The 17,409-nt window shown below is 47.9% G+C and overlaps 1 protein-coding gene across 1 annotated transcript in view; it reads left to right on the plus strand.

Annotated features, from left to right (window-relative positions):
• Positions 1-17,409, plus strand: part of LOC126412906 (uncharacterized) — a 660,163-nt gene that overhangs the window by 536,096 nt on the left and 106,658 nt on the right. Inside the window, exons 11-12 of the mRNA XM_050082795.1 lie at positions 1,123-1,226; positions 1,476-1,602. Of these exons, the coding sequence (XP_049938752.1) occupies positions 1,123-1,226; positions 1,476-1,602 (231 nt within the window). The remainder of the gene's footprint in view (positions 1-1,122; positions 1,227-1,475; positions 1,603-17,409) is intronic.

Here is a 17,409-nt window from a genome sequence, read left to right on the forward strand (position 1 = left end):
GACCGTGGCTGCGGTTACTCTTGACGCTGCATCACAGACAAGAGCGCCTGCGATGGTGTACTCAACGACGAACCTGGGTGCACGAATGGCAAAACGTCATTTTTTCGGATGAATCCAGGTTCTGTTTACAGCATCATGACGGTCGCATCCGTGTTTGGCGACATCGCGGTAAACGCACATTGAAATCGTGTATTCGTTATCGCCATACTGGCATACCACCCGGTGTGATGGTATGGGCTGCCATTGGTTACACGTCTCGGTCACCTCTTGTTCGCATTGACGGCACTTTGAACAGTGGACGTTACATTTCAGATGTGTTACGACCCGTGGCTCTACATCCGATCCTTGCGAAACCCTACATTTCAAAAAAAAAAAGTGGCTCTGAGCACTCTGCGACTTAACTTCTGAGGTCATCAGTCGCCTAGATCTTAGAACTAATTAAACCTAACTAACCTAATGACATCACACACATCCATAGCGGTCGCTCGGTTCCAGACTGTAGCGCCTAGAACCGCAAGGCCACTCCAGCTGGCCCCACATTTCAGCAGGATAATGCACGACCGTATGTTGCAGGTCCAGTACGGGCCTTTCTGGATACAGAAAATGTTCGACTGCTGCCCTGGCCAGCACATTCTCCAGATCACTCACCAATTGAAAACGTCTGGTCAATGGTGGCCGACAACTGGCTCGTCACAATACGCCAATCACTACTCTTGATGAACTGTGGTATCGTGTTGAAGCTGCATGGGCAGCTGTGCCTGTACACGCCATCCAAGCGGCGTTTTACTCAATGCCCAGGCGTATCAAGGCCGTTATCACGGCCAGAGGTGGTTGTTCTGGGTACTGATTTCTCGGGATCTATGCACTCAAAGTGCGTGGAAATGTAATCAGATGTCAGTTCTAGTATAATATATTTGTCCAATGAATACCCGTTTATCAACAGCATTTCTTCTTGGTGTAGCAATTTTAATGGCCACTAGTGTATATAGTAAGCATAGTCAAGGTTGACAAGCTGTTTGACCATGTGTGGGGATCGTTGGAAGTGGCATTCTAGCACGTGGAGCTCCTTCCACCTCGGCTCGTCTCACAATACGCTGTAAGCAGAGAGTTGCGTTTCGGCAGGTGGGGCAGCGCGGCATCGTCAGGTCGCGGTCGAGCGTGCCCAGCCTGGCGGCGGGCGACTGCGCGCTGTCGCTGTCGCTGCCCGCGGGCGGCGGGCGGGCCTCGTCGCCCGAGTGCGCCAGCAGCGGCAGCCCGCGGCTCGGCTCCTGCTCGTCGCTGGGTCCGCCCTCGTCGGCCGCCGCCTCCACGTCCGCCTCCGGCTCCGCCCCCGCCTCCGCCTCCGGCGCCGCCTCCGCGGGCACGGCGTCCGCGCTGTCCGCGGCGACGACTACCGCCGCCTCGTCGGGCTCCAACCCGGGTTCGGGTTGCGGCGGGTCGGGGTCCGGGTCGGGCGGCGGATCGTCCAGCCTCAGCCTGGCCAAGCCGCGTCTCGTCAAGCAGAAGCAGTCGCTGTGCGACGACGAGGCGCGCGAGGAGGCCGAGGAGGGCGAGGACCCCAGCGACCTGCGCGACCTCGTCAAGGCGCTGCCCGAGTTCAAGGTGGGCCACCAGCCTCTACCTGCTACCTGCCGCCTGTCTGTGCCCACCTCATACACTGACACCTGCCTATATTTGTATATACTATCTAATCAAAACTATTCTAGCACACCTACGCAATGTGGAGGAGGACCCGCCAATATAGAACAAGGTGGGGAGCATTGTGCTGTCAGTAGGCAAGCAGCAACAGCACAATGGGTCAGTCAGTGACTTCGAATGTGGACCAGTCACTGTGCAACCTAACTAACAAATCCATCAGGGACATTTCAACCCTTCTAAAGCCGTGCAAGTCGACTATTGGTGGTGGGAACGCACAGGAACAACAGCTAAATGAAGATCAGGGAGACTTTGCGTACTGATGGACAGGTATCCTTGAGCATTGCAGAGGGTGGTTGTAAAAAATCTGGTAAAATCGGCAGAAAGAATCACTCGTGAGTTCCAAAGTGCAACCAGCAGTCAATCTAACACCATAGCTGTGCAGAAGAACTTAAGAAGAGTGCAGTAAAATGATCAAGCAGCTCGTCATATGAAGCGCATCTTTCTGCATTTTATGCCAAATAACACATAAGGTGATGTAAACACTGACGCTCCTGGACAGTAATATTTTGAATGATGTGTCATGCTCTACCTAGTCGTAATCCAATGGATGTGTTTGGATTTGGTGAATGCCTGTACGATGTTACCTGCCATTTCATGTGGAGTACAGACGTGGTGTTACGGTAAGATGGTGTTTTTGATGACTGGTGTGTTTTCCATACTGGGTTTACTAAAAAACTAAATAAAGAAGGGCACAATCACATTTTATATCATTCTCTTCTGTGTACAGCAGCCGAAAAGCTTGGAAATGATCACTATATCAACAATTCAGCCTGTAATAAAGTATACCTGAGAGGCAATGGTTTGCGGAAATTAACGTTCCTGATATTGATTGGCCTGCCCATAGTCTTGACCTGAACCAATGGAACACCTTTGGAATGAATCAGAAAGTCAACCTCTCAAATCCACAACTCCCATGGACTTACTTTTACTTCTGAAATGTTATCGGTCAATCAGATGGGTCACATCCTACAAATGGTGCATTATTTCTGCAAGCCGGCTTGTTAGCATCTTTAGGCAGTGCTGATGCCTAATTTGTCTTGCTAGTCTCTCGGTCCTTGTAAGGAACTCCCGTGTTTTGTTTTCACGCAGTAAAAGTGCAGTTCCAATTTTCCTGTAACTCCTGTGGTCTTCGATGCTTTTCTGGTCATCTTTTACGTACATAACTTTTGGTCTAGGGGTGACTTCTTTTCCTTGTGTTTCTGCCTACACATATTGTTCACTCCTGCAGCAGGTCTGGCCATATGGTAGTTGGCCTATGGTGGGCCTGGGGTCCCAGATCTGCAACCGTTGGGCTGGCCTTCTGCCACGACTTTTTCTAGAACAGGATCGTTGCCCTAAAGCGAAACGTCGTTTTTACCAAAAGGCTCGCCATCTATCAGGAACCTATTCCGATGCTGAGGGACGCCTGTCAGCTGAAGGCGATTGTCGGTGCTGAAATCCCTTGAAAGAGCGCTAGACCTTCATTCTTCACCCTCAGGAGCCGACTCACATGACTCTTGGTGACGTTTCCAAAGAGTGCAAGACACTCAAGAATAGGCCTGACAAACACTTAGGGGCGGCGTCGATGTCGGCTTGAACTGGGGCCTGATTCGTCACGTGCTGGGAGCCCTCTTTTACAGTTCTCAATCTCACTGTGGAGCTCGGGTCTGCAGTACCCATAGGCGCCTCTGCTGACGTGGTGGAGGTGGATGTGCGCTGCCAGGATACGAGTCGCGGTCCTAAGTCTCTGTGCCGCCACCGCAGGGTTCGAAACGTCGCTCATGCAGAGGAGCCACATCTAGATGGTGTGATCTAAACTGTTCGGCTGGCGTTCCGTGGCTGGATCTTCCCACAGATTACCGTTATGATTTGAGCACGCTCAAGGCTGGATCCCATTTTCCTTAGTTGGAAACCACTGTCTTTATTTGTCTGCTCATTACGCACCTAAATGTCCACAGACGCACTTCTCTGGAGGCTGGCCTTTCCGTGCGGCACCCTCTTTGTTGATGACTGTCTCCCACGTCTTCTGGTGGACACAGAAAAATACAATTCCAGACTACGTTGGCCTGTTTCATCGGCCTGATTCGGTTATAATTTGTGGCATGTCCATTGGAGAGGCAGTGGTCCGCCACAGCTGACTTGTTTATTTCTTATCTGTGTGATGCTTGTAGTCCGCGCATATTTCCTGTATCGTCCGAATAGGCTGCCTTAGGCACATTTTCCAGCACTGATACTGAATGCTGCCGATTCATGGTTTCTGAATCCTTGTTCGTCTTTAAGAGACCCCAATCTGTGTTTCGTCCTGAGTGGCGGGCGAAATACACATTTTACGTCATGCTTCCAGAGCTTTCCTTCAGTTTTCGCACGTGTGTTACCGACATGCGGAATAAACACTATAGAAACAGGTTTCTCTTCTTTCTCCAAAAGTTTGGCCTAGATTCCTTCGGTTTTATGGCCCGCTTGCTCCGACGTTGGTAGTAACCACTTTTCCAAAAAACCGTCTGTAGGTGCTGTAATTCTTCGGCTAAATACTCACTGTCGGAGATTTCGCGAGATCTGTGCACTGCTGTGCTGACGACGCCTTGTTGTTGTGATTAGGTGTGACAGCTGGAAGCGAGCAAGTGTATAAATCTGTGTGAAACTTCATGGCAGATTAAAACTATGAGCCGGACCGAAACTATAACTCGCGACCTTTGCTTTTGCGGACGAGTGCTCTACCAACAGAGCTACCCAAGCGCGACCTTCGAGCCGTCCTCACCGCCCGTGATAGGCAAAGTTCCCTCATTCGAGTCCCTGTGCGGCACATATTTTAATCATCCAGGAAGTTTCATATCAGTTCACGCTCCACTGCAGAGTGAACATTTCATTCTAATAAATCTGTATGCTTTGGTTTACGATAAATGCTGTGTCCTAGTGTGCCACCTGCATTCCTCCTTACCAGGAACTGTGGTTGTTAGTTCACTAGATTTCCATTATGAAACTGATGTTTTGGTGCAGCTAGGTCAGATGTTGCAGAAAGTCTTACAAATGCTGTAGCCCATCCACGCACAGGAAAAAGCAAGAGCGTTTTCACTGTAACCAGATCCTGAACGTACCCACAAGAACTCGAGGGTTTTCGGACTGCTGAGTCAAGGACTTCTTCAAATGCGTGCGTTAACATGTGGGCTCTCTATGTACCTTGTGTTCCATTTTCGTCTTGTTTACTCGTTTTCGTACACTTGCATTGTAAATCTTGTTTTATATCGAACCAATCCTAAGTTAATACTGTGTTACGTTGTACCAGGCTACGGCATAAAATAATGTATACTACGAATTCTCGAAACAAACTGTAATACAACATTTTCTTTGTTGAGATGCGTGTATGGACACATTCAGAAAGCCGATAAATTAAAAATAAATACATAAATAAACATGTTCGCTGCCACTGGTGACAGCTTTAAGCCCATCGCCACACCGTCGGTTCTGTTCAGAAGGAAGTTGACGTGAAAACGATTTCAAAGAGTTTCGTCACGATGGCCCCACTTCCTCTCCAATAAAAAAGGAAGAACAAAGTTTAAAGTCCAGTCGCCGTCGAGGTAAACAGAGACGGTTTCTCTCATACGGAGTTAAGAGACTCTCTCAGAGGTCACTTTCCCTTGAGTTCCAGAGAAATGTTGAAACGCTTCTCTCGCCCATCCTGCGAGATTCGGTGCGTCATGCAGAAGCTACGATTTCCTGTCTGCGGGAATTTCCCGCAACGTGCTGCGTAAAACGCGTGTGAGACCGCAGTCCCCACTCGCACAATGCAAACATGCCAGACCGTATTCCGAGGGTGCGGGCAACGCAGGGCCGCTGCGGGCACCACCTGCAAGAAACGTTTGCGTGCTTCGGGAAGAGTCTGTCCTGCACGTCGCAGCGATTGCTTGGTTGGACTAGTGGGGAAAGTCCAACTGACAAGGGAAACTCCCCATAGCACCCCCTCCTCTCCCCCCCCCCCCCCTCCCACCACTGAGATGCCACGCGGCGTAGCTGCGCAGTCTATGGGCGCCTTGCCACGGTTCGCGCGGCTGCCCCCCGTCGGAGGTTCGGATCCTCCCTCGGGCATGTGTGTGCGTGTTGTCCTTATCGTAAGTTAGTTTAAGTTGGATTAAGTAGTGTGTAAGTCTAGGGACCGACGACCTCGGCAGTTTGGTCTCATAGGAACTTACCACCACCACCAGATTTAGCCATAAAATGGCGCAGTGAATAGCCCGTAAAAAAACTGAACACAGATCAACCACGAAAACAGGAAGAAGGTGTACTGAACTGTGAAAAAAGAAGCAGCTTAAAAACAGTGAACGGTCCAAGCTGAAGATGTACAACGTGGAGCATACTGGGAAGACTACTGTGCCGTGGTTGCCTGGTCACGGTGTTGGACTGTAAAGCGCTAGATCCGTGTTCAGATCTTCTTCATTCCACTTTTTTCACAAAATTATGAATTATCCATTTGGTCATTGACATGTCTGCTCTCCTTCTGGTGTCATGGCAATTATCATATTATAAATTGGTTGTAGAACATGATTTATGTGACACGAATATTTTATCGTCGCAGGTAAACGTGATGAATAGTGAGAGCAGGCGAGATGCCGCACAGACCTCTCACAGAGCAACAGCAAATAAATAGGTGTGAACTATGGGAGATTTCTAATAAAAATAAAAGGTGTGATGGTCCTCAACTACGTACCCTCCGACTCAGAGTTGAAATATTAAAAGTTTTGGCTGGTTTCGTTGTCTAGGGGCTGGGATACGTAGTTGCCACATTACAAGCCAAATACTGTTGAGTCTACAGTATACAATATGAATACACACATGAATGCGGCTTTTCGCGGATGATGCTGTAGTATACAGAGAAGTTGTAGCATTAGAAAATTGTAGCGAAATGCAGGAAGATCTGTAGCGGATAGGCACTTGGTGCAGGGAATGGCGACTGACCCTTAACATAGACAAATGTAATGTATTGCGAATACATAGAAAGAAGGATCCTTTATTGTATGATTATATGATAGCGGAACAAACACTGGTAGCAGTTACTTCTGTAACATATCTGGGAGAGTGCGTGCGGAACGATTTGAAGTGGAATGATCATATAAAATTAATTGTCGGTAAGGCGGGTACCAGGTTGAGATTCATTGGGAGAGTCCTTAGAAAATGTAGTCCATCAACAAAGGAGGTGGCTTACAAAACGCTCGTTCGACCTATATTTGAGTATTGCTCATCAGTGTGGGATCCGTACCAGATCGGGTTGACGGAGGAGATAGAGAAGATCCAAAGAAGAGCGGCGTTTACGGAGATGTTTAGCAAACTCAAGTGGCAGACTCTGCAAGAGAGGTGCTCTGCATCGCGGTGTAGCTTGCTGTCCAGGTTTCGAGAGGGTGCGTTTCTGGATGAGGTATCGAATATATTGATTCCCCCTACTTATACCTCCCGAGGAGATCACGAATGTAAAATTAGAGAGATTCGAGCGCGCACGGAGGCTTTCCGGCAGTCGTTCTTCCCGCGAACCGTACGCGACTGGAACAGAAAAGGGAGGTAATGACAGTGGCACGTAAAGCGCGTCCGCCACACACCGTTTGGTGGCTTGTGGAGTATAAATGTAGATGTATATGTAGATGTAGAATCGAATGATCGAAGTTTCTTATCACTCGGCAATTGTGAATTAATATACAAATTTATAACTGAAAGATTGCAAATAAATTAAAACTGCAGGTACTATTTTAACTACTTTAAATGATGAATACGATAGCAGAAGTTCTTTTGAGAATGCGGTATATTTCTACAAAACACTTATTGGTGTCGATAGTCCAGCAATTAAATAAAATATAAGTTGAGTAACAGGGAAACAATAGATTCATACTGCACGTAACTAGTTATGAACGACAACATAGCTCGTGAGATATTCACTTCTAAACGCACACTACGTCTTCACTGTAGAAGCGACGGAAATCTCACAAGTTCACAAGTCGGCACTCCGAATCACCGGGTGATCAAAAAGTCAGTATAAATTTGAAAACTGAAAAAATCACGGAATAATGTATATAGAGAGGTACAAATTGACACACATGCTTGGAATGACATGGGGTTTTATTATAACCAAAAAAATACAAAAGTTCAAAAAATGTCCGACAGATGGCGCTTCATTTGATCGGAATAGCAATAATTAGCATAACAAAGTAAGAAAAAGCAAAGATGATGTTCTTTACAGGAAATGCTCAATATGTCCACCATCATTCCTCAACAAAAGCTGTAGTCGAGGAATAATGTTGTGAACAGCACTGTAAAGCATGTCTGGAGCTATGGTGAGGCATTGGCGTCGGATGTTGTCTTTCAGCATCCCTAGAGATGTCGGTCGATCACGATACACTTGAAACTTCAGGTAACCCCAAAGCCAAAAATCGCACGGACTGAGGTCTGGGGACCTGGGAGGCCAAGCATGACGAAAGTGGCAACTGAGCACACAATCATTACCAAACGACGCGCGCAAGAGATCTTTCACGCGTCTAGCAATATGGGGTGGAGCGCCATCCTGCATAAACATCGTACGTTCCAGCAGGTGTTGATCAGCCAGGCTGGGGATGATGCGATTCTGTAACATATCGGTGCACCTCTCACCCGTCACGGTAGCAGTTACAAAACCAGAATCACGCATTTCCTCGAAGAAAAAAGGCCCGATAACGGTAAATGTGGTAAATCCAACCCACAACGTGACTCTCTCGTCGTGCAATGGAGTTTCCACGACAGTTCTAGGATTTTCGGTAGCCCAAATTCTGCCGTTGTGGGAGTTGACAGACCCTCGGAGCGTGAAATGAGCTTCGTCGGTCCACAACACGTTACTCAACCAATCGTCATCTTCCGCCATTTTTTGAAACGCCCACACCGCAAATGCCCTCCCCTTCACTAAATCGCCAGGTTCATTATGCCGATGGATTTTGTACGGATACCATCGCAGGGTACGCCTCAGTGCCAACCAAACAGTAATGTATGGAATGCCGGTGCGACAAGCGACTGCACGAGCGCTGACTTCCCCGTGCATAGACGAACCCGCTACAGTCTCCATTTCTTCCTGAACTGTCTCAGCAGCATTACGCCTTGTTCTCGGTCAGCCACTACGGGTTCTATCGTCTAAACAACCCGTGGCTTCGAACTTCGAAATCATTCTCGCCACAGCTGCATTTGTCAACGGACCTTTACCCGTTCGAATCCCCTTCCTATGGCGATAGGATCGTAACGCTGAACTAGCACATTCCCCATTCCAATAATATAGCTTCACTAAAAGCGCCTTTTCAGGTAACATCAACATACTGCAACTGCTGGCGCATCTGATTCTCTCTCTCATTACAGCTCTTTATATACTGACGTTTTGCTGTCCAGCGCCATCTGTCGGACATTTTGTGAACTCTGTTTTTTTTTTGGTTATAATAAAACCCCATGTCATTCCAAGCATGTGTGTCAATTTGTACCTCTCTATCTACATTATTCCGTGGTTTATTAAGTTTTCAAATTTATACTGACTTTTTGATCACCCAGTATTTCTATCTGTCTGCTCCACTCTCCACATAGTTCCTGCGACCGACCATCGCTGCTCCAGGTCCAGCACTCCTCGTGTCCTGTGTCGTCCTCCCCTGTCCTCTCTCGAAACGATGCTCTCCTCCCACTTTCATCCAATCTCCCCATTCACGAGCGCTGTGATTGGCTAGAGCGCTCCTGCCATATCTTCAAGCCAATGCACATTCACAAACATAATGAAACACATTTGAAATATTGGATTTACATTTAAATAACTTGAAATTAAACAAATATTCCTACGGCTGCACCATAAACACGCTCTAACACACATTATTAAACACATAAACAAATTAAATAAACATACACTCCTGGAAATTGAAATAAGAACACCGTGAATTCATTGTCACAGCAAGGGGAAACTTTATTGACGCATTCCTGGGGTCAGATACATCACATGATCACACTGACAGAACCACAGGCACAATAGACACAGGCAACAGAGCATGCACAATGTCGGCACTAGTACAGTGTATATCCACCTTTCGCAGCAATGCAGGCTGCTATTCTCCCATGGAGACGATCGTAGAGATGCTGGATGTAATCCTGTGGAACGGCTTGCCATGCCATTTCCACCTGGCGCCTCAGTTGGACCAGCGTTCGTGCTGGACGTGCAGACCGCGTGAGACGACGCTTCATCCAGTCCTAAACATGCTCAATGGGGGACAGATCCGGAGATCTTGCTGGCCAGGGTAGTTGACTTACACCTTCTAGAGCACGTTGGGTGGCACGGGATACATGCGGACGTGCATTGTCCTGTTGGAACAGCAAGTTCCCTTGCCGGTCTAGGAATGGTAGAACGATGGGTTCGATGACGGTTTGGATGTACCGTGCACTATTCAGTGTCCCATCGACGATCACCAGTGGTGTACGGCCAGTGTAGGAGATCGCTCCCCACACCATGATGCCGGGTGTTGGCCCTGTGTGCCTCGGTCGTATGCAGTCCTGATTGTGGCGCTCACCTGCACGGCGCCAAACACGCATACGACCATCATTGGCACCAAGGCAGAAGCGACTCTCATCGCTGAAGACGACACGTCTCCATTCGTCCCTCCATTCACGCCTGTTGCGACACCACTGGAGGCGGGCTGCACGATGTTGGGGCGTGAGCGGAAGACGGCCTAACGGTGTGCGGGACCGTAGCCCAGCTTCATGGAGACGATTGCGAATGGTCCTCGCCGATACCCCAGGAGCAACAGTGTCCCTAATTTCCTGGGAAGTGGCGGTGCGGTCCCCTACGGCACTGCGTAGGATCCTACGGTCTTGGCGTGCATCCGTGCGTCGCTGCGGTCCGGTCCCAGGTCGACGGGCACGTGCACCTTCCGCCGACCACTGGCGACAACATCGATGTACTGTGGAGACCTCACGCCCCACGTGTTGAGCAATTCGGCGGTACGTCCACCCGGCCTCCCGCATGCCCACTATACGCCCTCGCTCAAAGTCCGTCAACTGCACATACGGTTGACGTCCACGCTGTCGCGGCATGCTACCAGTGTTAAAGACTGCGATGGAGCTCCGTATGCCACGGCAAACTGGCTGACACTGACGGCGGCGGTGCACAAATGCTGCGCAGCTAGCGCCATTCGACGGCCAACACCGCGGTTCCTGGTGTGTCCGCTGTGCCGTGCGTGTGATCATTGCTTGTACAGCCCTCTCGCAGTGTCCGGAGCAAGTATGGTGGGTCTGACACACCGGTGTCAATGTGTTCTTTTTTCCATTTCCAGGAGTGTATATTAAAGGAATAGCAACAAAACGTAGGCCAGTCGCCTAATGTCTCTGTGCTTTCTAAACCGGTGTAAACATTTAACCAATTTCTTCATGAATAGTATATATCGGATATAAACAAAGACATAGATGAATAAAAAGCATGCTGCTACCGTTTTTTCATGTAGCTGTGGAGTACTTATGGCCTGATGCAATCGATAGTAATCGGCAACTTTGAGCACCAATAACTCATGTATTATTCAAGTTACGTGCCTGTAATTTATACCAATTTAGGTTTACACTAATAGCTTTCCAGATACTAAACTTTAAAGTAGTAAAGATATTGATAATCTGATTACACCATCAGAATCTCGTGCAAATAATGGTAACGTACATTATTCTTCTTGAGGTATAATGATTCATCTGGCTGCTATTAATTTCTATTCGAACTGTGAAATGTCTGCTGTCTCTCACGGCGTACAAGTCTCTTTCATCGACACAGCGTCTCCAACCACGTGGTCCGGCCGCTGTGCGGCATCACGCGCTTGCTAACGAGCAGCGCCTTGCCGAGAGGCCCGAGCGGTGGCCGCCAACTCTGAACTTAAAACACTTACAGGGCGCCACAACTCGCCCGTTACCCCAGAACTATGTTACAACAAATTCAAGAATCAAAACTTCCAAAACGGAACGCAAAAGTCGTAACGTGTGGTACTTATGTGGAATAAATAGGAGGTACGAACGTCTGGAGGGCCCTTCCTTACTCCTCGCTGTTGCAAACGGATGTTACACCACGACACAGACATAAATTTGAATACAGCGAACAGATACGGCAGTGACTGGGCGGACAGACCATAATTATGTGAAAAATAAAATATGGGGCACGAGGGAGATTTGAACACGGATATTGCACTTCGCATTAGTGCCGTGCGTATTAGTATTCACTGGATGTTGCACATCTTGAGCTTAGTCTGGTCACTAGTTCTATTTTGCTTCTTTCCTCGCTGTTCATTGCATTTTCTTCTTGTTTTTCTGCTTGATCTGTGTTCAGTTTTTGACGGGCTATACATGGGGCCATCTTACCATCAAATCTGCGGGTGGGGGCGGTGGACGCGCTCCAATGGGGAGTTTCCCTTGCGAGCAGCAGCGATTAGGTGATAGCTGCAGTGTTTCTTTCGCGCGCGTGAGCAGCGTCTGAGAATATAATTATTCCGATCTAATTGTTTATTGAAACATTTACCAGACTTATCGGCTGACCGACTCTCTGTCCCAGAGAATGAGCAGCTTACCGAGTTGGTACCAAAACAGCATATTTTGTGGAACATGGCTGACGCCGAGTGGAGAAATTAAATGCAAAAGGAGTTCATTTGGACAGAAAACAGAAGAAAAATGAATGAAACCTCTAAGGATAATGAAACCTGTAAGAATAATTGTCTTTGACTACGTCCAGTGTAACATATTTGCAAATACACTCCTGGAAATGGAAAAAAGAACACATTGACACCGGTGTGTCAGACCCACCATACTTGCTCCGGACACTGCGAGAGGGCTGTACAAGCAATGATCACACGCACGGCACAGCGGACACACCAGGAACCGCGGTGTTGGCCGTCGAATGGCGCTAGCTGCGCAGCATTTGTGCACCGCCGCCGTCAGTGTCAGCCAGTTTGCCGTGGCATACGGAGCTCCATCGCAGTCTTTAACACTGGTAGCATGCCGCGACAGCGTGGACGTCAACCGTATGTGCAGTTGACGGACTTTGAGCGAGGGCGTATAGTGGGCATGCGGGAGGTCGGGTGGACGTACCGCCGAATTGCTCAACACGTGGGGCGTGAGGTCTCCACAGTACATCGATGTTGTCGCCAGTGGTCGGCGGAAGGTGCACGTGCCCGTCGACCTGGGACCGGACCGCAGCGACGCACGGATGCACGCCAAGACCGTAGGATCCTACGCAGTGCTGTAGGGGACCGCACCGCCACTTCCCAGCAAATTAGGGACACTGTTGCTCCTGGGGTATCGGCAAGGACCATTCGCAACCGTCTCCATGAAGCTGGGCTACGGTCCCGCACACCGTTAGGCCGTCTTCCGCTCACGCCCCAACATCGTGCAGCCCGCCTCCAGTGGTGTCGCGACAGGCGTGAATGGAGGGACGAATGGAGACGTGTCGTCTTCAGCGATGAGAGTCGCTTCTGCTTTGGTGCCAATGATGGTCGTATGCGTGTTTGGCGCCGTGCAGGTGAGCGCCACAATCAGGACTGCATACGACCGAGGCACACAGGGCCAACACCCGGCATCATGGTGTGGGGAGCGATCTCCTACACTGGCCGTAGACCACTGGTGATCGTCGAGGGGACACTGAATAGTGCACGGTACATCCAAATCGTCATCGAACCCATCGTTCTACCATTCCTAGACCGGCAAGGGAACTTGCTGTTCCAACAGGACAATGCACGTCCGCATGTATCCCGTGCCACCCAACGTGCTCTAGAAGGTGTAAGTCAACTACCCTGGCCAGCAAGATCTCCGGATCTGTCCCCCATTGAGCATGTTTGGGACTGGATGAAGCGTCGTCTCACGCGGTCTGCACGTCCAGCATGAACGCTGGTCCAACTGAGGCGCCAGGTGGAAATGGCATGGCAAGCCGTTCCACAGGACTACATCCAGCATCTCTACGATCGTCTCCATGGGAGAATAGCAGCCTGCATTGCTGCGAAAGGTGGATATACACTGTACTAGTGCCGACATTGTGCATGCTCTGTTGCCTGTGTCTATGTGCCTGTGGTTCTGTCAGTGTGATCATGTGATGTATCTGACCCCAGGAATGTGTCAATAAAGTTTCCCCTTCCTGGGACAATGAATTCACGGTGTTCTTATTTCAATTTCCAGGAGTGTATGTTTGTACTCAGCCTTTAACCTCAGTTCTAATGAGTTGGATGTTATTGTTACAGTGACCAATACTGTGAACGACGATTAAAGTTCGGCCCGCTACTCACAGTGAATCCCTCAGCTTTGGCGTAACCGCCTACACCTACCAAGGGTATCATGTTGTCCATGGTCAGCTCGTTACTTTCTGATACGTCTGCATTGTAACGCAGTGGGAACTGGCATTCCTCCGCATCGTCGAGCAAATATTTTGCTACTAAAATGTTATACGCTCGTGCTTCTTCACGATGTAAGAACATTTGTGTGCCTGCTTTGCCCTTCCTGAGTACTCTTCCAATAATATAGAGTCTTCCTCCACTTGCCTAACTCCCGTACACTGTCGGAGGGCCAAAATTAACAGGTTTTTAGATCGATCACTGCGCTGCATGTTTTGCCTTTGCTGCCTCCGCTATCATTGTCGCCCCGCACTGCACCGCATCTACAATAGGAAAATGTTCATCCCTATAATAGTAAAATATTCCTCGCAGCGTGCTGCAAACTCGTGTCACGCCAATGAACCATACAGTACATAGCACCCACCGACGTCCAACAAACTGAAAAAATAAATTCGCACCTGTCCGAAACTTCTTGTCGCTTTGACCCCCGTATAAAGTGTAAAGGGAAAAATTTTTGTCGCTTACTACATTTCGGATGTTGTTTTTGCTAAAAATTCTGCCTCATACGTGAAATTTTAAGTTATTACTTCACTGTTACCGACTCTAGTGACCAGAAGGTCTGCACAGGTTGTCGACATGTACTAGTGAAAGTAACTACACAGTTATAGTTTAGGAGACAGGAAGAGATAAATATTAAGCAGCGGGAAAAAGCAACTTTTCTTACAGCGTAAATATTTTTCTACTTCAATAGCAGAAAATTTTCATGTCAGAAGATAGTTCTCGTATCACTCGTTTAATTCTCAGCACAACTACAGTATTAAAACCACTTTAAATAAGAGTGGCCAGTTCCCCTTTGATCCGCGACACGGGAATAAATTGTCACTACTACAGCACCAGTAATAAATATCCTGTAGAAATCTAATTACTTTCGTGGAGGTTCCGAGGTCCGACAAATCGCATGCTAAACGACATTCTCAACTCATTATACCCCAACTCCATCTGGCTCATGGCTTTTTTACTGGCCTTTATCCCACATCTTCTCGGGGTCGGCACGTTAAATGGATTTGGCAATGTAAGTGCTCGAGGGTTGTCTCATGCCCTTCCTGTCACCATCTCCCCCTCCCCCACCCACACCAGCTCCTACTCAACCCTCCCGCAGAGTAAGCAGCGACCACAATCCATTAAAAGGATAACCGAAATACCCACAGAGCACACAAGTAAACAAAGGTGCCTTTGGGTCGCGCGAGGTGTGTCAAGCTTCCCTGTCCCTTTGGGTACCCCATAACCGCTGAAGTGCTGGTCGCTCCAAGCAACAGGTGCGACACAATGCACAGGGAATGAAATTTCATGTCAATAAAATCGTTTCACGTAGATGAAGCAAAGCTACATCCGCCTCTTAGCTACTTTCTCAATAAAACTTTTAGTTATCGCGAAAAATATAAAAACTACTACTTTGGGATTCGCGCGTGTTCTCCGTTATGCAGTCTTTCACATTCGACTTTGAGGAAACTATTCGGCAAGAAAATATTATTTTTCCGCATCTTGTAGCAACATATTGTAGCTTGATAATGAACTTGTTTTCTTTTCATTATTGTCCATAGCTAGTTGATACTTAAAATACAAAACAGCACATATTTTGAAAACTCTGGAGTGAAAAACGATAGGAAAGCCGGCCGGAGTGCCCGAGCGGTTCTAGGCGCTTCAGTCTGGAACCACGCGGCCGCTACGGTCGCAGGTTCGAATCCTGCCTCGGGTATGGGTGTGTTTGATGTGCTTAGGTTAGTTAGGTTTAAGTAGTTCTAAGTTCTAGGGAACTGATGACCTCCACTGTTAAGTCCCATAATGCTCAGAGCCATTTTTTGAACAATAGGAAAATAAAACTTGTTATACGGTCGAACAATACAGCTGTGATTGTAGGAGTCAACAGTACTTTCGCTTTTAATATATTCTACGGGAAAACGTAGGAAATGAAAATATAAATAAAATGTCTAATAACTGGAACAAACGTCTAATACAATTGCTATTAATACATTCTTCTAAAGAGGAACGTACGAAATTAAAACTGTTGTGATTTTCAGTTTCTCCCGGTGTATTTACAGTCCATGGGTGTGCTGCCGGTTCATAGCGTCCAGCGGGTACAATATTTCGGAGATCAGACATGTCACCTTCGTCAGGCGCGCTGACCAACTGTCGTGGACTGTTCGATCAAAAAACTGTTGTTTTACGATCTATTGACTAAAGTTGGAGTTCAGATCACAGTTGTAGGTTTCTTCACACCTGCCTCGTTTTCTCTCTCAAGAGCGCACACTATTCTACGATGAATTCCCTCTCAACCAGAAATATCTTATTTTTTTACATTTTTTAAAAGGAAGCTAAATCTTTCCGTTTTTCTTCTCGACAGAGCTGAACTACGTTATTTGTCAACACTTATCCATTACAGCTTACTCTTAGGTCACGTATATTTGCATTTCAGCAGACGATAAGAATATGAAGAAGTAGTAACGCATTATGATTATAACGTGACTGTACAATGGCGAGGCACGTGCATCAGTCATGTATTGTGGAGTTCTGTCTTTGGCCATGTAAAATGAACAAGTTGTAGTTAACGTGATTTCTAGCAAATCTAAGCCAAACCCGACAGAAAACATAGAAAGATACATAGAAAGAAGGATCCTTTATTGTATGATTATATGATAGCGGAACAAACACTGGTAGCAGTTACTTCTGTAAAATATATGGGAGTATGCGTACGGAACGATTTGAAGTGGAATAATAATATGGAATTAATTGTTGGTAAGGTTGAGATTCATTGGGAGAGTCCTTAGAAAATGTAGTCCATCAACAAAGGAGGTGGCTTACAAAATACTCGTTCGACCTATACTTATTGCTCATCAGCGTGGGATCGGTACCAGATCGGGTTGACGGAGGAGATAGAGAAGATCCAAAGAGCGGCGCGTTTCATCACAGGGTTATTTGGTAAGCGTGATAGCGTTACGGAGATGTTCAGCAAACTCAAGTGGCAGACTCTGCAAGAGAGGCGCTCTGCATCGCGGTGTAGCTTGCTGTCCAGGTTTCGAGAGGGTGCGTTTCTGGATGAGGTATCGCATATATTGCTTCCCCCTACTTATACCTTCCGAGGAGATCACGAATGTAAAATTAGAGGGATTCTAGCGCGCACGGAGGCTTTCCGGCAGTCGTTCCTCCCGCGAACCATACGAGGTGATGATGTTTGGTTTGTGGGGCGCTCAACTGCTTGGTTATCAGCGCCCGTACTGATTCCCAACCTTTGCTCAGCCCAATCTCGCCACTTTGCGGAATGATGATGAAATGATGAGTACACCACAAACACCCAGTCATCTCGAGGCAAGGTAAAATCCCTGACTCCGCTGGGAATCGAACCCGGGACCCCGTGCTC

Source organism: Schistocerca serialis, chromosome 7 (genome assembly GCF_023864345.2).
Source record: "Schistocerca serialis cubense isolate TAMUIC-IGC-003099 chromosome 7, iqSchSeri2.2, whole genome shotgun sequence".
Lineage (NCBI taxonomy): Eukaryota > Metazoa > Arthropoda > Insecta > Orthoptera > Acrididae > Schistocerca > Schistocerca serialis.